At 34.7% G+C, this 21336-nt stretch overlaps 1 protein-coding gene across 2 annotated transcripts in view; it reads left to right on the forward strand.

The window, feature by feature from the left end:
* The window catches only part of OLA1 (Obg like ATPase 1), a 256203-nt gene that overhangs the window by 148964 nt on the left and 85903 nt on the right, over window positions 1–21336 (forward strand). For both annotated transcript variants that reach the window (XM_074215686.1, XM_074215687.1), the window contains one exon: window positions 12678–12853. In XM_074215686.1, coding sequence (XP_074071787.1) covers window positions 12678–12853 — 176 coding nt within the window. The remainder of the gene's footprint in view (window positions 1–12677; window positions 12854–21336) is intronic.

The raw sequence follows: 21336 nt of genomic DNA on the forward strand, positions 1-21336 counted from the left end.
CAGAATCATGTCATTTTCTCTACTTTTGCCCTCCCCAGTAAAAATCTCAGAATTATAAAATTTGAAGGAACCTTAGAAGCCATCAAGTCTAAACTTTCAGATGAGGAAATGGTTGCCTGGAGAGATTGAATGTTTTGTTCAGAGGCACACATAGTAAATTGGCAGTCTTCTTGATTCTGAGTTCAGTGCTCTATCTACTTTACTGCCTAACTGTCTTAGCTAAGGTTCTTATTGAAGTAGAGGCATAGTGATCTGCTTTGGTGAATGCAGTACCCTTAATAAAATCATAGTTCTTAAGTATTGAAGAACAGAAAGTATCCATTTTTATAGCTATTATCCTGAATAGATCTGGAGCATGACTTTCATTTTAGTTTATCAAAACATATAATACTTGAAATTTTTTATGCCTCTCCTCAGGGTATAGCTACAGGTAGAGAAATAAAGAGCGACTTGTGGGTCCAGGGTTCCAGGTTTGCCATGCTGTCTATTAAGGGATGCAGTAACTTACCTTTAAGAGCTCATATTTTCTTTTTATTTTTTCTGGGTTTTTTTTGTTTTTTTTTTTTTTTGCAAGGCAATGGGGTTAAGTGGCTTGCCCAAGGCCACACAGCTATGTAATTATTAAGTGTCTTGAGACTGCATTTGAATTCAGGTACTCCTGATTCCAGGGCCCATGCTCTATCCACTGAGCCACCTAGCCTCCCTGAGAGCTCATATTTTCTTGATTTCACTATTGTATTCATATGATGCTAATTTTATAGCCTTAGAATATTAGAATCATAGATCTGGAATCTTAGAGACAGACCTCAGAAGCCATAGAAGAGGAAACATAGACCAGGAAGAATATTTGTCTTATCTAAGGCCCTACATTTACAGAGCATCAGAGATAGGGTTTGAATCCATGTCTTCTGACTCCAAAGCTAATATTCTTTCTACTCTGTCAAATTTGTTTAATCTCTCAATTTCACTTAATAATTTGCCTATAAATCATGTCCTTAGATTTTTTTTTAATCAGACAGTATCTCTTCTGGACTTGCCAACTTGGGAATAGTATAACTCTTTACTTATTATTCTCCAGGATCACAAATTATCCTTGATTCCCTTTGTTCCTTTATCCTCATATGTTTTCTGCCTCTGTCTTTTTCACATGAAAAGGTGGTCTCATTTCTTACCAAGACTAACTTCACTATGTGTACAGATGATCCCATTGCATCATATTTTCTCCAGAAAATTGCCCCCTTTGTCCTCCTCTTTTGTCACTTGTCTTCAGTTCCTTGCTCTTTGTTGACTAATTCACTACTGCATAAAAATTGCTGATATCTCTCCAATTTCAAGTCTCTCACTTGACTCTTCTAGCCCTATTAATGATTGTCCCGTATTTTTTCTTCCACTTGTTGCTAAAGTCTTAGAAAGCCAGTAAATTCCTCTTCACATTCTCTTCTGACTTTCTTAATATTCTCTTCTGACTTTACCATTCCATCAGAATTTTTATCTCCAAAATTACCAATGTCTTGATTGCCTCCAATAGCCTTTTATCCATCCTCATATTTCATGACCTTTTTGCAACTTTAAAATTGTTGATTGCCCTCTTTTCCTTGATATTCTTTTCTCTCAAGTTTCCAGGATATCACTCTTTCCTGGTTCTCTTTTTTCTGTGTGACTGCGTCTTCTTAGTCTTCTTTGCTGGATACTTATCCAGATCACATAACTGTAAATATTCCCTTGGGATTCTCTTCTAGGTTCTCTGCCCTCTCTATTCTACCTCATCTAGTGATCTCATCAGCTCCAAAGGATTTAATTACCATCTCTAGGTTGATGATTTTCAAATTTGCCTATCCTGCCCCAGTCTCTCTATTGACCTCTAAGCCTGCATCTCCAACTGACTTTAAGATGGCTTGAAATGGATTTTGAGTAAAAATCTTAGACTCAGCATGTCCCAAATGAAAAACTCATTATCTTCCTCTCCCAAAATATCACTCTCTTCTACCTTTTATTTTGGGGCATCAGTGTCCTCCCCGTCTCTGAGGCTTGCAAACCTGTGTGTCATCTTAGACTCCTCAATATCTCTTACCTCCTGTATCTAATCAAGGAATATTGATTTTACCTCTGCAAAAATCTCTCAAATATGTTCCTTCTTTCCTCTGGCACTTCCTCTCTGTCTGGGACCTCGTCAACTCACACCTAGATTATTGCAATGGGTCTGCCTGCCTTAAGTTTCCCCCCCTTTCCAGACCAACTTTCATTTAACCACTAAATGGTTTCCTGAAATGTGTATTTGTCCGTGTTCCCTTAGACGCAGCAAATTCCATTATGATATTCCATTATGATATTCTAGGAATCAAGGTTAAAGTAAAAATAATGAAATAGTCTGTACTTGGGATAGGTTCTAAATTTATATACTTTAAATTTATAAAGTAATTTTTAACAGAATTTCAAACTGACACAGTAGGAGAATTTAATCTTCCTGTACTAGAATTGGACAAATCTATTGTTTTTTTAAAAGGGGAATATAGTTGAATAAATTGTTGGAGAAATTAGAGCTAAAAGATTTGGTAACTTCCTAATGGGACCACTGTTCTTTTAACTGTATGACCTTGTATTGATGTATATAAAAAGTGCCCAAATCATATAGAAGACACAAATAACAAATTAAGTATACATAAATCAGAACACTATAGAATTCACAGAGCACAAGCAAATGGTATAGATTGAAATGGACACAAAAATGATGAAATTCAAAGTAATGAGGATCAAAAAAATATTTAGAAATAAAGGATTGGTTCAATTATAGATTATAAATATGAAAATATTAAATACATTTAATAAAATCCATGTGATTATAGTAGACACTGCAAAGTAGAATCCAATACCCTCTGTTAAAAAATACTAGTAAGTATATATCATATATATATATGTTATATATATACATATACATACATACATATATATATATATACACCTAGCACCAAGGATCATAAATCTGTCAACAGCTATTTGAGGAAAAAAAATCCAAATTACTAATAGATGCAAATAAAGCAAGTTCTACCTTATACCCATCAGATTAGCAAAGATGATAAAAAAAGAGAAATGATAAATGATGGAGAGACTGAGAAATCAAGCAGACTAGGCCATATTAGTAAATAATAACAATAACAACAATAATAATGTTTTGTCCTTCATTTTTGAAGAAGACCACAATGTCAGAGAGGTGATGCCATAACAAGTACATGAACTGGATTTGAATGAGAGGGTGTGATGCTAAATCAACAGCCTCACTTTCTCCTCCAGAGCATCTAAGTTCAGTGGCCAGATATGAATCAGGATGACTTAGAAATGGCCCTGGATTTGAGGCAATCGGAGTTAAGTGAATTGCCCAAGCTCAAGGACTGTTGATTTCACCTCTGCAAAATCTCTCAAATGTGTTTCTTCTTTCCCCTGGCACTTCTTCTTCTCTGGGTAGTAAATGACAAGTGTTTGAGGCCGGATTTGAACTCCTGTCCTGACTGCAAGGCCAGTGCTTTGTCCATTCCATCACCTAGCTGCCCTTGTATTGGTAAAACTGAATTGGTCCAGCCATTTTGGAAAGCAGTTTAGAACCATGTCCATGTAATTTCTATGCTGTCCCCATCCTTCACCTAGCAATAGTGGAAAAAAAATCATTGAAGATCAAAAGTAACCCTGGTGTTCAAATACTTATTATTCTTTAAATAATACTTCTAAATTAGAAGCTAAGGGAGTGTGTACCCTATTAGGAAATGGTTAAATAATTTATGGTTCATGAATGTTTTTAGAATATGAAGAAATTCAGAAATGTACAATTTCAGTAGAAATTGAGATCTTTATTAATGGATGCATAGTGAGTGAAGTGAGCTGAACCAGGAGAACATATTATACAGTGATGGTCAGTCACAATGTCAAAAGACTAAAGATGAAGCATGCTATATATCTCTTAACAAAGGAGGTGATGGACTTAAATCCAGAGTGAAACATACATCTTGGACTTGGCCAATGTGGATGTTTGTTTTGTTGGATTGTGTGTATTTGTTTTGAGGATTTTATTTTTATTTTATTTCAGCTTTTATTACTTAATTGGGGAGAAGGAAAGTGGTAGGAAACAACGATAAATTTGTTTAAATTTACAAAACTTTTTTAAAACTTTCAGTAGCTTGTGAATACATTAAGACATAATGTATGGTAGTGTATAAAGGGTAAGGCCAGTACATCATTTTTGTCACAATGAATAGGTGATCCTGTATTAGCAATAATCACAAAGCACCTTTCTCACAACTACCAATGAACTAAATAATAATTTTGTAAAAAAACATACAGCCCAGCAAATGAAAACCTAAAATAAGCACTAATTAAGAAAGTTTAAAAATTGGAAAACAAGTACATTGGAAATCAAAAGTTTGCTATAATAATAGAGCTCATAGTCATAAAAACTGTATAAACCTTTAATCGACTATTAAAGGAAAGAGAAGATAAAGTAAATCAACAAAATAAAAATTGAAAAAGCTGAAGCCACAACAAAACCAAATTGTCACAATCTACTGAGATAGATTATAGATATGTTATTATAGATCAAATAAAAATGAAATTTTAAAAATTGAGGATTACCAAAGTATCAAGTAATAAAGCACCAAAGAGATTAAATCCAGTCTTAGAAGAGGAAATTGAATTATCTATATAAAAGATAACAAAGAAAAAAGGAAAAATGTGTTTCTATTGATATCAAACTAAAAATGAATAATTCATACCCTGCTGTACAAGTTGTTAATCAAAAAGTTAAAAAAGATAGCACTCTACCAAACTGATTTTATGAAACAGACCCAAAACCTGAGAAAGATAAAGAGGGAGAATGATTTGCCTATATAATTAATGAATATTGATTTAAAATTTTAAAGTAAGATTCTGTCACATAATTTATCCAAAAAAATCATGATTCAGTTGCATTTATAACAAGATTCAAGGATTGTTCACTATTAGAAAAATAATATATACATGTTAAAAGCAAAAACATTCCAAACTATGTGATCAGCCCAAAAGATGAAGGGGGGGAAAACAAATCTTTGACACAAAATGCAGCATAAAACAAAAAATAAGTGTAATAACCAATGGAGATACATTAGAAGCTTTCCCACTAAAGCAGTAGTAAAACAGATTTCCTTTAACCTCATCATCATCATCATCATTGTCATTCTCATCTTCTTCATCTTTCTTTTCCTCTTACTCCTCCTTTTCCCAATCCTCATCATTCTAGAAATGCTAGCAATAGAAACTTATGCTCTTTCCTATTGCTGAATATAGTCACTTCTGTTGGAATGCTTCTTTTGAAAATTACTAGTTTAGGGGCAGTAAGGTGGCGCAGTGGATAGAGCACTGGCCCTGGAGTCAGGAATACCTGAGTTCAAATTGACCTCAGACACTTAATAATTACCTAGCTGTGTGACCTTCAGCAAGTCATTTAACCCCATTGCCTTGCAAAAACCAAAAAAAATAAAAAATAAAGAAAATACCAGTTCAGTCCACCATGAATGAATGAATATTAAGAATTATATATTAAGAAACAATTTGAACACAGCACAAATTTGTCATTTTTTTATGCACAACTTTGTCTACAAGTAAATCTAATTGAATACATAAAACTGCACCCAACTGAATAACCACACAAAATGCAAATTTGTGCATACTCAACCATCTGCAGCTACCTCAGTTCATAGGTTTTATAATACAAAGCTGTATTTTTTTATTCTTCCCAGTTGTAAATTTTTTTAATATAAATATATGCACTCAATGTCCCAAATATATATAAACATCTTGATTTAAATATATCAAAGGAAATCTTTAAGAGAAGCTTAAGATAATAGTGTTTTGAAATTAGAGGGAACATGTGATTTCATCCAAACAACAGCCATCATAAGACATACAATGCCAAAAAAGAAAGAAAGAAATATCTGGACATGAAAGTGTATTCTTAATTCCATTTTCCTTGTAAGCCCTATGGATTTTATTGTGTGGACTTTGTCTAGGGTGATGATTTTTAGGAATCCATATCTCATGTTATAGCAGAACTATATTATTAAAAGATAAATTATTATATATCTAGTAGTTGCAATAACTGTTTGTATAACCAGTTACTAATTTTCCAAAATGCCAATAAAGTAGATCTTTTGCATAGTGTTCTGGTGATAAATGTATCCTCTTAATTCACATTTTGTCATTAAGGCTACAAATCTTAATTTTTTTTGGTAGCTAATATAATCTGCATAAAGATAGTTTTCTCTTTTTCTTCTCTCTTTTTAACTTCTCTTTTTTTTAATTCACCCCACCCCTGTCTTATTTTAATATTGTTAATATATTATTTCAAATTTAATGGGACACAGAATAGAATAGAGAGTGATAATATTGTTAGTTTGTGGTATTACTTGATTGCTCAATTACTTTGTATAATAGTCTTTCCTGAAACAATTTCTTTAATTTTAGTTTGGGACCCTCGAAGTCAGCCATGGCTTATTTCTTATCTTGAGGAATTTTTTTAATTTGACAAAAGAGTGACAAATTATCTTGCAAATTAGTGTTGCAAATTATCTTTTCTTCGAGCAAATTTTAGTTCCAGAGAAAGGATCACATTAAAAAAAAAAAACACAGAAATGTAGGATATTCTGCCTGTATAGAATCCAAATCAGTATTTCCTAATTAGTATGAACAGCTAATTTTTAGATATGCTGATTTACTTCAGGGTATTGTATGTACATATATTTATACACATACACACATGCTTTTAAATTTTACATTACTAATAAAAATCAAAATGTAAAATAAGGTGTTGGAAACTGTCTTTACATATAATTGGAAAATAATAAAATGCCATTAAAGTACAAAAAATGTAATATAAGGCCGTAGTTTTAGTAGCTTACTAAATGAAATAGAAAAGCACAAATCACCAATGCTTTGATTTATTTTATACTGTGCTAGAAGATAAAAACAAATTTATATTATAGAACAAACAGTTTTATTTCATATCTGCAAAAATCTGTTTTTTTCAAAGATCTATTAATGTATTCATTTAAAGTCATTTTAATTAGACTAAAGCAACTCTTTTCATTTTTCTCAAAATATGAACCCTGGGAAATTTAAACCATTGCTTAATCATTTGCTTTATCAGCTTAGTTTTGTCAAAAAAAATGGCTTTTCCCCTACTGCCCTCTTTTATTCTGTCCCAGATTTCTTTTAATTTCCTGTTCTCTTTAGCAAAAGAAACTTAACATTAACATGAAAAAGAAATAAAAATGCTTTCTTTTGCATACTGTACTCAAGTAAAAATAGTTTAAAATGTACTATTCAATTTAATGCAATATAAGTTATGGAACATGAAAATCATTTACAAATCTTGTTTGATTTGGAAGAAAGAAAATGGGTATATACATAGGTTAGTGAATTGAAATTGCTTTTATTGTCAAAGAGAGAATGAGTTTCAAATGAGGAGCCAAATTTTAAGGTTTGTATATTTGGTTAGTTATAGTAGAATACCAATCTCTCTTATTTAAGGTTTGGAGAATCATAAACTTGAAGGGGAAATGGTCAATATGAAATTTGAGAATTTTTTTTAATTGAACCTGTGACTGTAATATGAATTGGCAACCAGATTTAATTTCATTTTTGTAAAAAAAAATTTGAATGATCTTGAGACTGGAAGGAAATAGAAGCCACTAATTCCTATTGACAAATTTTTAAGGATTAAAAGGATGGGGGGGGAAGTATTTAATTGAATATTAATTTTTCTTTATTCAGTCTGGGTTTTTTTAGTTATTTTTTTTTGCAAGGCAAATGGGGTTAAGTGGCTTGCCCAAGGCCACACAGCTAGGTAATTATTAAGTGTCAGACCAGATTTGAACCCAGGTACTCCTGACTCCAAGGCTGGTGCTTTATCCACTACACTACCTAGAGCCCCTACTTCTATGTTTAAGTAATATAATAGTTCTTAATAAGAAGAGCCTCTTTTTTTTGTTGTTGTTGAATGTGAAATTAGGTTTTGCTCTGGCTCTTCCATATGTGACTTATTTAGTGTATTTTCAGTTCAGAGTGTACATTTTCTTTTTACTGAAAGTTACATAAAATAATTTCTATCGTATATAGTTGTCTAATTTAGAGAAATTAAGTTAAATAACAACATTTTACAAAAATATTATTTTATAAAGAGCTAGTTTTAATTTACTCAGCTTTGTGATAACTGGAAATGCAGAGGGAACTAATTGGATTCTCATTATTGTTGGGAATTTAAAAAACTATACATTTCACATAAAATTAGTTGTCTCCTAACCAATATAAATTAATTTCATTGTATTTTTAGAGATATTCATTTATACATTCCATCATGTAAGATGGTTCTGCCTGCCTTTCTGGAAAAGTCTCCAAAGGGTGCTAGTAGAAAGAAATCTCTGAAAAGACATGTAGACTAATAGAACTCTTCTACAAATTTCCTGACAGGTACCTTGTTCATCCTAGAAAACTTTCAGTGACTAGAAACTCATTACCAGAATATCTCATTTGTCAGACAGCTCTAAGCATTAAAATAATTTTCTCTACAAAGAATCTGAATTGACTTCTAGAAGTTCCACCTTTTATTCTAAACTCTTCCTTCTGGGAACCAGGAAAATTAATACTTCTTCCAAAAACTCCTTTTAAATACTTTTAGGATAGCTATCATATCCTTACTATGTCTTCTCTCTTCCATCTTAAACACTTTTAATTTGTTCAACAATTTTCATATGACATGGCCTTCATTCTTCTAACTGTATATCCTTTTTTCTTTAGATTTGGTGATCAATGACATCCCTAGAACATAGCAACCAGAACTACATCAGTGTTCTTATTGTCATCTGATCATGTCCTAATAGGCTACCAGGCTTTATTTTTTTTTTGGCACCCTAAAATAAAATTAATATTTTTGACCATCTTATTGTTTAGTCAGGGAAATCCATTCTATATTTTTTTAATTGAAAAATTGAAACTGCAGTAGGTCAGTTTCATCATTCTAACACTTTGGTACTTAATAAATAACTTGTTCCTTTATCCTTTACTCTTCTTCTTTTCTCTGATTTTTTTTTAGGTTTTTTTTGCAGGGCAAATGGGGTTAAGTGGCTTGCCCAAGGCCACACAGCTAGGTAATTATGAAGTATCTGAGACCGGATTTGAACCCAGGTACTCCTGACTCCAGGGCCGGTGCTTTATCCACTGCACCACCTAGCCACCCTTTTCTCTGATTTCTTTAGGGATATAAGCCTAGTAGTAGCATAGCAGGGCCAGAGGGTCTTCTGAGTTTGATAATTTTCTGTTCATGCTTCCCAGTTGCTTTCCAGATTGACTGAAAACAGTTAACAGCTCCACCAAAATGTATGAATATATGTTTTCCAAACTGCCTGCTTTTTTCATGGGGTAGCTCCCAGCTTATGTGAAAGAAAGAATTGATGCAGCTAAATGCAAATTAAAACATAGTTTTTAAAATTTTCTTTACTGTTGTTTTTTTCTTTGTGTTCTCTTTGGCAACCTGTCTAATACCAAAATATCATGCATTACCACACATTTTTATTCTATATTGAGTTTGTTTTATCAAGGAAAAGGGGAGGGAATTAGAGAAGGAATTTGGAAATTAAAAATTAAAAATAAACAAATATTAAAAAATTTAAAACTATTTAATGTGTAAATAGAATTGAGCAAGTGAAGCTAATGATTCCATTAGCTATGAAGAAACAATAAACAGGGCAGCTAGGTGGCACAGTGGTAGGAGCACCGGCCCTGGAGTCAGGACCTGAGTTCAAATATAGCTTCAAACATTTTATAATTGCCTAGCTGTGTGACCTTGGGCGAATCACTTAACCCCATTGCCTTAATAAATTAAAAAAAAAACAATAAACACAGACAAATATTGTAAAAATAGAAGAAAATGTGAAATATTTCAGTGAAAGAACAACTAACCAGGAAAACAGATCAAGAAGAGCTAATTTAAGAATTATTGAATTAACTGTAAGCCATGATCAAAGAAAGAACTTGGAAATTTTCTATCAAAGAAAACTGCTTAGATAGACTAGAACCAGAAGGTAAAACAGAAATTGAAATAATCTACTGATCACCATCTGAGATTAAAAACATCCAGAAATATTACCACCAATTTAAAAAACTTCAAGCAGCAAGAAAGCAACTATTCAACTACAATGTAATAAAGGAGAAAGATGATGCATATGACCCCAAATTTGTAAGAGGGAAGTTGGGGAGGATAGAAAGGTTTTGGGGAAAAGACAATGAATTCAGTTTTTGAAGATGTCCAATAAGCAGTTGGAAATTTTTGACTGGAGATCAGGAAAAAGGTAAAAAGGTTGGGGCTGGACGTTACAGTCAGTCTCTTAATTATATGTTTGCAATATATTTTTAAATTTCCTTTTATCTTTCTTAATTTTATCTTAATTCTTTTTTTTAAAGTAGTTCAGATTAGGGGTGGCTAGGCAGTGCAGTGGATAGAGCACTGGCCCGAAGTCAGGAGTACCAGGGTTCAAATCTGGCCTCAGAAACTTAATAATTACCTAGCTGTGTGGCCTTAGCAGGCCACTTAACTCCATTTGCCTTGCAGAAACCTTTTAAAAAAAAAAGTAGTTCAGATTCTACTGCAGCATACTCATACCTCACATTCACAAATATTTGGGCTCATTACAGGTTAATCGTAGACTATCCCTTGAATTTGAAGGATAGTGGTGCAAGCTGCATTTGTCCATGCACTTTCTTTTGCCTTGTTTTTCATTGTGAAGCATGGTGTGCATTTTTAAGAATTGCAAGCTGAGTTAAGCGGTGTGTTATGTAGTTATGGTATAGAATATGCACTCATTTGAGGGTATAATCTGGCTTCATTTTGGAATCAAATCTGAACTAAACAACTTTTTGTAAGAGGTTAATTTACTAGTCCAAGATAATACAGCCAATGTAAGTTGCGTAGCTAGGTGGCACAGTGGATAGAGCATCAGTCCTGGAGTCCGGAGGACTTGCGTTCAAATCTGGAACAGATATTTATTAGCTGTGTGACCTTGTGTTTAATCCTGATTGCCTCTCATCCAGGGCCATTTTCAGCTGTCCTGATTTCATATCTGGCCTCTGGGCCCAGATGACTCTGGAGGAGGAAGGGAGACTCAAATCCTGTTTATGTGCATGTCGTGGCATCACCTCCCTTATATTATGGTCTTCTTCCAGAACAAAGGATAATCATCATCATGGAAGAGACTGAACTTTACCTCTTGACTTCCTGACTCTTAGATCAGCATTCTATTTACTATGAGGCATGTCAGTGAAGGACCATTAATGAGATTTTGAGAAAGTAAAAGGCACATTCTTCCCCTTAATTTTCATTTACCTACATTTCCTCCTCCAGTCCTGTGCTGTTTTATTTTAAAGTAGTATCTAAATCTTTTTTTCACATTGTTTAATATTAACATATATCATTTGTAAGTCAGTCTAACTAAATTGTCCTTGATTATCTTAAAAAAGTTATGTTGATGGCCTGAATAATTGCACTTTGAGAGAAAAACTGCTCATATTTGTTTAGAGAAAAAGTCAATGTTATTTTTTACATATATATGCAAAATATTTTATTTTTCAGTGTTTTGTGAGGATAAAAATGTTAACTGATTTTATATGAAGTTTAATTTTTCTATAATAGTAATATCCCAAATAAATGAAGTTTTGTTTTTGAAAATGTTGTTTAAATATTAAATCTTGTTTTGTGCTGGTTAATACTTAAGTGAAATATATTTAAGTATGAATCTATTATTTTTATGTGCCTACTACTACTTTCTGTTTAAAATAATTCTTATTTGTTCATTTTAGGATACTGGTCTTTATTTAGTAATTTGCGAAAATCCTAGTTGAATTATGTTGCCACATTATGTCTTCAATAGGGCATAAAGTCAGTACACATGCTTCAGTAATATCTGGTTGTTTTACCCTTATGTTTCCAGTTGGCAATTTGAAATTATGGCTTCAACTGCACTTTAAATATGTGATAATAGCATGTGTTCCTAATAAGGGCCAGTACCATTTTGTTCATATAGTATGAATGGTTGTCACTCATATATGACAAATGCACCTTCATCTGCTTCTTTGATAGCCCCCTAAAAACCATACCCTCAAATCAGACCGATGAAATTAGCTGCTGTGTAAATTGTGTGTCTGAGTGGTTCATTATCTAATCACCGTCAGAACCACAGTGATAAAGTAGATTGAAGCAGAGAAGAGGTCTGCCAGATGATTTCAGGCCTTGTCAACCCCCCCTTTTTCTCTTCCCCCCCCCAAATATTCTGTTTTTCTTAGAAACCTTAATAGTACAGTTATGAACTTCATAATTCCTTTCTGGGACTCAAGACCTCTTAATGTCCAAAATGTGGTGCAACATTCCTACAACTTAGTGAAATTCTCATTTTAAAGCTTATAATTTTATCTATTTTAGAATCAGTTTTTTACTTGTCATACTCACTAGTTTTGAGCTACTTTTGTTTATAGAAATACTATATGCTAAATTGGGATAGAATATATCATGAATCAAAATATAATTTAGAGTACCAAGTATAGTTGTGACATTCTTATGTTGGTGAATATAACTTGTGAACTGAATTTCTTTTCTCATTGATATATTTTAGGATCATTTGAAGATGATGACATCACTCACATTGAAGGAAGTGTGGATCCTGTTCGAGACATAGAAATAATACATGAAGAGCTTCGACTTAAAGATGAGGAAATGATTATGCCCATAATAGATAAACTAGAAAAGGTTGCTGTGAGAGGAGGAGACAAGAAATTAAAACCTGAATATGTAAGTAAAAGCATGTAATTATTTTGAATTTGGTTTCTGTGCTATTTTTTATTAACGATAGGCCATCCTTTATGTCCATTGTTCTACAGGTATTTTAACATGAGCACAGATCATGTGATAATTCTTTGAAAAATCATTAGAGTAGAACTGCATTGTCTCTTGGTAACTTGATGTCTTGATGACAGACTAAAGTGTTGTTTTTTGAGGGTTTTTTTTAGCCATTTAGTAAGTGATTATTATGAATGATTTTTATATTGAAATTTCAAGAACTATGTCTCCTTATCCGTATTTCAGAAATAAGTTGTTTGGAAAGCTGACTGTCTGTTATCAGAAATAATGGCATAGTTATTTTTTTAAAAAATTTTCAAATGAAACAAATATAAGCACATATAAATATTAACGCTAAATTTTTTTTTACAAAGTAATAATTACAGAACTTGAAAATTGAACTTACTGGCATTCTGGTTATAAAAAAAAGTCCTACTAAGGAACCCCAGTATAACATATCTAGCACATTCATCTGGGTCATATTTATTGATTTGTTTGTGCCCTTTTGTGTACCTTCTTCTTTTGAGAATTAGCTTCTGTTGGTAATTTTTGTTCTTTAATTTCCAGGACAAAGCTCATTTTCCTTGGTTGAGAAAAAATAAAATTGGAATTGAACAGCTCCATCTTCTTTTATCAGTTATTATCTGACCCACCCTCAAATAAAATTCTTGTCCCTTTTTTTCTTCCAATATAGTTTAAAAAATTTTTTTCTAGGCAGTGGGGGTTAAGTGACTTGCCCCACATCTCACGTTGTCTGAGGTCAAATTTGAACTCGGGTCCTCCTAACCCTAGGGCTGGTGCTCTATTCACTGCACCACCTAACTGCCCCGAATATAGTTGGGGGTTTTTGTTTTTTTTTTAGGTTTTTGCAAGGCAAATGGGGCTAAGTGGCTTGCCCAAGGCCACACAGTTAGGTAATTATTAAGTGTCTGAGACCAGATTTGAACCCAGGTACTCCTGACTCCAAGACCGGTGCTTTATCCACTACGCCACCTAGCCGCCCCCCAATATAGTTGTTGTTGGTTTTTGTTGTTGTTGTTGTTATTGTTGCCCAATATAGTTTTAAAAAACTCCTTTTTCTTGTCTTCACTGGCCTCAGTTCATTCTGAGTTTTAACATTCTTGACACTATTTTTACTGGTGCACACTATGTCCTTATCAATTCCATGTTTGTCACATACAAACATGTATACTTACTGATATACATACATGTGAGTATGCATTCTTGTATTTATATACACACACACTGATCTCTTCAGATAAACTTGCTTTTTCTCCTGATAGAATTTCCTTTGTATATTAAGAATTTCATTCTGGAGCATCTTCTACCTCTCCTGAACTGATTCCCCGCTCCTTCCTGCTTGCCTTCCTTCTTCTCTCTCCCTCCCTCCCCAAATTCTAGGAGTTCTCTTTGAAAGCTTCTTGCAGACCAAGGCTGACTTTTGCCTCTTTTTTGTATCCCTAGTATTTAACATAGTGTCTATCATATAGTTGCTATTAATAACTGCTTATTGACTAGGAAGGAGTAGTCACCTCCCTCTAGAGTTTCTATCAGTCATTTCCACCTCAGCAACAAATTATTCCCATTATTAGTGATCATTAGTTCCAGAATTGAATTTCTTTTTTGATTCTTCCATGTTTTGAAGGATGAAATTCTCATTAATGTAAGTCAAAAAATTATTAGCTGCTCTTCTTTTCGCACAGATATGAAAAAGAGAGCAAACATGCAGGATTTGTTCAAATCTCAGCAAGCTGAACTTCAGTTTCCTCTCCTTTAAAGTGAGGAGACTAGATTATAAAGCCAGTCTAAGGTATTTTTTTAGTTCTAGGTCTATAAGTCTGTTTTCTTATATGAGAAAAATCCCATACCTCATCATCATTATTATTTTTAAATATATTCTATATGGCCTTTTCAGAATTGTTCAGTTCTTTTAAAGATCATCAAGGTTAGGTGGGAATGGATGACTTTAAGCTGCATTATTGGAGGGAGTACCCAAATTAGTGATCTTATGGATCTGTTGCAATATCCTCTTTTGATCCTTGGTTTAAAGCAGCTTGGGATTAATGAATTGAACTCTACATCATCCTTTGCTCTTGAATATCTTGCTCTCTTACCCAGTTACCCGTTATACATAGCCATATTTGACCTTGGATCATTTCTACTATCTATCTCCTCTTGACCTACTCATCTGCTACTGAGAAGAGCTGTGTGGAAAGTCATGCCACCCTGGAGACTAGGTCAGCTACAAATTAATGTAAAATCATCTCAACTAGCCCTTCACTGAAATAGGCACTCCTTTTAGTCTAAGTGATTCTCTTTCCCACTTCTAACACATCTTTTTTAAAAGGTTTTTTTTTCCCTCTTTTCTCTTGAAGCCTCTCTTTCAAGCTTAAGAAAACAGGGGCCATTCATTATGTATCATCTTTAATCTCTCCCTAAATGCTGACTTTTCTCTTACCTTTAAACCCACTCAGATTGTTCAATCAATTAAGTCTTTATTAAGCACTTATTATAAGCAATGAAAAGAGCTCAGCACTCTGAATAAGAAGACAGAAGGGAAGCAGTCCATGCCCTAAAGGAGCTTGCATTCTTACAAAAGAGATAATAGGTATATAGGTATATTCAAAACATTTATTAAAAGTAACTTTGGGCAGCTAAGTGGCACAGTGGATAGAGCAGGGGTCCTGGAATAAGGGGGGACCTGTGTTCAAATCTGGCCTCAGGCACTTAATAATTACCTGGCTGTGTGATCTTGGGCAAGTCACTTAATCCCATTGCCTTAAATTTCAAAAAACAAAGTTGAAAAAGTAACTTTGGAAGGGAAGTGGCAGTTGGGGAACCAGATAAGTGCTAATGCAACTAACTTTAGATAGAATGGTTGACACTGATGACTTTGCTTTTCTCATTTAATCATTCAACTGATGGTGTTTTCTCTGAGTTATTTTTGATACATTATTGCCAAAAATCTAAAGTTCTTTTCTCAATCCTTAATCAAATAGACTTATCTTTAGCATTTGATAATTTGACCACTTTTTGATAATCTTGATCCCTCTTGCTGTGATACTCTTTCCTCACAGTTTTTGTGACACCATTAATGCCTACTCTTCTCTGACTTCTTTGTTTTTTAATTCTCCCCTCCTCTTTCTCCCCACCCCAGAATTACCTACCAATGATCCTAAGGTTGTATCTCAAGACTCTTACCTTGGGTCATTTCCCATAGCACTCATTCTTTCATTAATGATGAGCTTACATTTTCATATGCATATACAGTCTGAATCTCTCTCTCCTGATCTTCAGTAATTATCATGAATTGGCTATTAGATATTGGAAAGTAGATTAATGTAGCCATTTCAGCATCATCATTTCTAAAACAGAAGTCATTATTCAAACTTTTCTCCAATTTCCAACCTTCATTTCTTCCGAGTACAGTACCACTCTTCAAATCACTCAGGGTCCTCATGGTATTGCCCAAGTTTTTATTCTCACTCTCCCCCATGTATCCAAGCATTTGTTACCCCACATCTATTCGGTTCTGTTTAGTCATGTTCTTTTCATTAATCCAGGGCCTTATCACTACTTACCTGGATTATTGCAACGACTTCCTGCTTATTCTCCCTGCCTCAAGTCTCTCTCCCTCCAGTCTATCCTCAATTGCCAAGTGACTTTGCTAATGTGCAGGTCTGAAAGTTTTAGTTCTTTACTTAATAAGTGCCAGTGGCTTTCTCTTATTTCTGATATCAGACATAAGCTTCTCTGTTTGGTAATTAAAATTCTTCACAACCTGGCCCCAAACTGTCTCTTTAGCCTGATTACACATTACTCCCCTTCATGTACTTTTTTCCCCTCTTTTATCCTTAGTGCTTGGCATATAGTATGCTCTTAAAAAATGCTTGTGGATTTTCTGATTCATAATAGATAGACTACTGAATGCTTTCTTTCCCAAATCCCATTAAAGATCAACAGAAGGAAAGAACTTGTGATGGAAAGGGCATCCACATCCAGAGAAAGAACTATGTAACCAGATTGCAAACCAAAACATACTATTTTCACTTTTTAAAATTGTTTCATGTTGTTTTTCTGTTTCTCATTTTTTTCCCCTTCTTTAGTTCTGATTCTACTTTTACAGCATGACTATTATGGAAATGACTGTCATTGTACTTGTATCACATAGAACACATTAATCTCTGTCATGAGGAGTGGAAAGGGAAGGGAGTGAGGTAGAAAAATGTGGAAGTCAAAGTCTTACAAAAAGTTGAATGTTGAAACTATCTTTATCTAATTGAAAAAATAAAATAACATTAAAAAAAAGCAGAAGGGAAGGGAGGAAAACCCCATATAACAAATATCTTCAAAGAAATGAGTTGGCAGAGTGTCCATCTCACAATCATAGGTTTCTTTTAACTTTAGTCTATCTCCTCTCAGAGATTGTAGGTAACATGTTTCATCTTAGAGTCCCTAGAGACATTATTAATCTTTGTATTGATCTAAGTGATTAACTCCTTCAAAGATGTTTTTCTTTACAGTGTTGTCAATGTATTAATTGTTTTCCTGGTCCTGCTCACCTCATGCCACATAAGTTTAATATTAACTAATATCCTCTGATATTTCTTTTGTTTTTTTATGGTGCAATCAAAAGTACTCCATTATAATCATATGCCATATTCTATTCAAGCATTCCAATTGATAGAAACTCTCTTAGAATCTAATTGTTTATCTTCTTTTTAATACTCTTACCTTTTCTTTCAGGATCAGAAAGTTTGTGCTTTGCTGAGTAATTATTCTTACTTTCAAACATAGATCTTTTTTGATTTTTGAAATTTTCCATTGAATTCTGAGGTGAATAGTCTTCCGATTAGGGGGACCCTGGGCTAAAGGAATAGGTTTCTGCACAGCTCATGTCCTTAGTACAAGTTTAAAACAGAAACCTGGAGGCAAGCCAGGGTCCTAAAGTCAGAGGAAGAATTAGAATTTAGCTCTTTGCCCACATCTCTTCAACAGAGTCAGAAAAACCTTGTCACAGTGATTTATATTTCTAGCTTGGGGCATCTGAGAGAGAGAGAGAGAGAGAGAGAGAGAGAGAGAGAGAGAGAGAGAGAGAGAGAGAGAATCTAAGGACACTAGGATAGGTGCTGGCCAAGAGCACGCATGCATAACAGTCACCTGCACTAGCATTCAGTGGCTTGAGAATAGACACTAGATCATGGAGCATGAGGCAGAAAGCGACTCCAGAAGATTCCTGAGGAAATGCTGGCAGCAGTAATGGGTGCCAGCTGCCAGCTCTGTTACCTACCATCTAGTGTTAGATCCAGGACAGAAAGAACCAAGTTCCAGAAATGAACAGTAGCTTTGCAGCTGTGATCCTTGGAGTAAAGCATCCCAGACCAAAAGGAGGAGCCTAGTGAGTGAGTCAGGCATGAGTCTATTGAAACTCCCAGCCAGAATCAAAGGTCAAGAATAGGTAAAGAATGGACAGAGCTAGAGGTAGCTGGGTGTCGCAGTGGATAGAGCACCAGCCCTGGAGTCAGGAGTACCAAGTTCAAATTTGGGCTCAGACACTTAATAATTACCTAGCTGTGTGGTCTTGGGCAAGCCACTTAACCCTATTTGCCTTGCAAAAACCTTAAAAGAAAAAAATGGAGAGAGCTCAGATCAGGAGAGTAGTAATTAGACTTTCCTTCAGATAATACCTCTTTGGGAGTCTTGAAATCTAGTAGATCCCTGTCTGGAGCTGTGAAAGCAGCAAATAGACATAGGAAGATAGCAACTCAGGACAGTCATTTCTTACCTCCAGAAGTAGATCCTGGCCTTAACATAAAATGCAAAGTCAAATAGTAAACTGGAAAAACGAGAAAACAAAAATAGAACCCAACCATATGGTCTCTTATGAGTACAGTAAAACTCGAGACCAAAGTCAGAAGAAGAGAATGTCTTGAAAAAAATCAACAAGCAGAGACTTGAGGAATCTTGAAGTTTGGACAAGAGTACAAGAGTTCCTAGAAGAGCCAAAGCAAGAGAAGGAGCTAAAAATCATTTCTATTTATTTATTTGTTTGTTTTGTTTTGTTTTGTTTTGTCTGTTTATTTATTTTTATTTTGTAGGAGTGATTTTTTTTATACATTACTAAAATATTCTTATTTAAGAGTAAACATAATATTTCCTCCCCCAAAAAATATAGACCTGCATGAGCTATAAAGAAAAGGAGAGAGAAAAAATTAGTAATAATAATAATAAGTGCAGCCGGGTGGCACAGTAGATGGAGCACTGGTCCTGGACTCAGGAGCACCCAAGCCCAAATCTGGGCCCAGAAACCCAACAATTACCCAGGTCTGTGACCCTGGGCAAGCCACTCCAACCCCATTGCCGTGCAAAAACAACAAAAAAAAGACCTAAAATAAAATAAAATAGTAATAATAATAATAATAATTATAATGATAATAATTTTAATAGTAAGGGTGGCTGGGTGGCAGACAGAACACTGGCCCTGGAGCCAGGAGTACCTGGGACCAAATCCGGCCTCTGACACCCAACAGTCACTCAGCTGTGCATCCCCAGGCAAGCCACCCAGCCCTATTTGCCCTGCAACCCCCCCCAAAATAATAATAATAATAATAATAATAATAATAAATGTGCTTCAGTCTGTGTTCCAACACTTCCAGCTCTGTCATGGGTGGATCACATTCTTTATGATAAGTCCATCGTAAAAATTACTTCCATATTTTTCCACTGTTGCCATTGCTGATCGCAACTCCCTCCATTCGTACTTCTCCACTACCATATACTATATTTTCTCTCTCCTTTCACTCTGTCTCTGCTGCAGGGTAGCTGAGTGGCGCAGCAGACAGATCCCTGGCCCTGGGGCCAAGAGGCCCCGAGCCCCCTTACCACCCCTTAGGCCCAGCATCCACCCAGCCCTATGGTGCCGGCCCATCCAATCCCAGTGCCTTGCAAGAAGTAAAAAAAGAAAATGTGTTATATCTGACCACTCTCCCCTCATGGTCCATCCTCTCCTCCATCACTCATACCCCTCCCCATCCCCCTTCTCTCCTTCTTACTCCAGATGTCTATACCCCATTGAGTATATATATATATATGCTGTATATATATATATATGCTGTTTCCTCTCCTAGCCACCTCTGATGAGAGCAAAGATTCCCACATCCCCCCCTTGCCTTCCCCCCTTCCATATCATTGCAATAGCTCATTGTAATAAAAATCTTATTATATGAAATATCTTAGCCTATTCCACCTCTCCCTTTTTCTTTCTCTCATTACATTTCCCTTTTAGCCATTGACTCCATTTTTACACCACTTTATATCTTCAAATTCATGTCCTGTGCTTTATCTATAAAACCTCCTTCTACCTGCTCTGCTCTATTAAATAAGAAGGTTCATATGAGTATTATCAGTATCATTTTTCTATGCGGGAATACATGTAGTTCATTATCATCATGTCCCTCATATTTTTCCTTCTCCACTCTCTATGCTTCACCTGAGTCCTATATTTGAAGATCACACCTTCTGTTCAGCTCTGGCCATTCCAACAGGAACATTTGAAATTCCGCTCGTTCGTTGAAAGTCCATCTTTTTCCCTGTGGAAGAGGACGTTCAGTTTTTCTGGGTAGTTGATTCTCGGTTGCATTTCGAGCTCTTTTGCCTTCCGGAATATTATATTCCAAGCCCTATGAGCTTTTAATGTAGTTGCTGCTAAGTCCTTTGTGATCCTGACTGCAGCTCTATGATATTTGAATTGTGTCTTTCTGGCTGCTTGTAATATTTTCTCTTTGACTTGGGAGTTCTGGAACTTGGCTATAATAATCCTGGGGGTTGTTTTTTTTTTTTGGAATCTCTCTCTCTCGGGGAGTTTGGTGGATTCTCTCAATTTCTATTTTGCCCTCTGATTCTAAGATATCAGGTCAATTTTCCTGTAGTAATTCTTTGAAAATGATGTCAAGGCTCTTTTCCTGATCATGACTTTCAAGTATTCCAATAATTTTTAGATTATCTTTCCTAAATCTGTTTTCCATATCAGTTGTTTTTTCAATGAGATATTTCACATTTTCTTCTAATTTTTCATTCTTTTGGTTTTGAAGTATTGTGTCCTGATTTCTCGTAAAATCAGCAGCCTCCCTGATTTCCATTCTACACCTAAAGGATTTGTTTCCCTCTGAGAGCTTTCTCATCTCTTTTTTACATCTGGCCAGTTTTGCTTTTTAAACCATTTTTTTCCTCAATAACTTTTTGAACTGTTTTATCCATTTGACCTATGCTGGTTTTTAACATATTTTTTTTGGATCTTCTTTACTAAGCTGCTGACTTCTTTTTCATGTTTTTCCTGCATCTCTCTCAGATTGAGTGTTTTGATCCTTCTTGGGATCATTGGCAAAGTATTTCTCAATGGTGTTCCTCTTTTTTCTCTGCTTATTCATTTCTCCAGC

The sequence above is a fragment of the Macrotis lagotis genome, chromosome 1, assembly GCF_037893015.1.
Source record: "Macrotis lagotis isolate mMagLag1 chromosome 1, bilby.v1.9.chrom.fasta, whole genome shotgun sequence".
Taxonomy (NCBI): domain Eukaryota; kingdom Metazoa; phylum Chordata; class Mammalia; order Peramelemorphia; family Peramelidae; genus Macrotis; species Macrotis lagotis.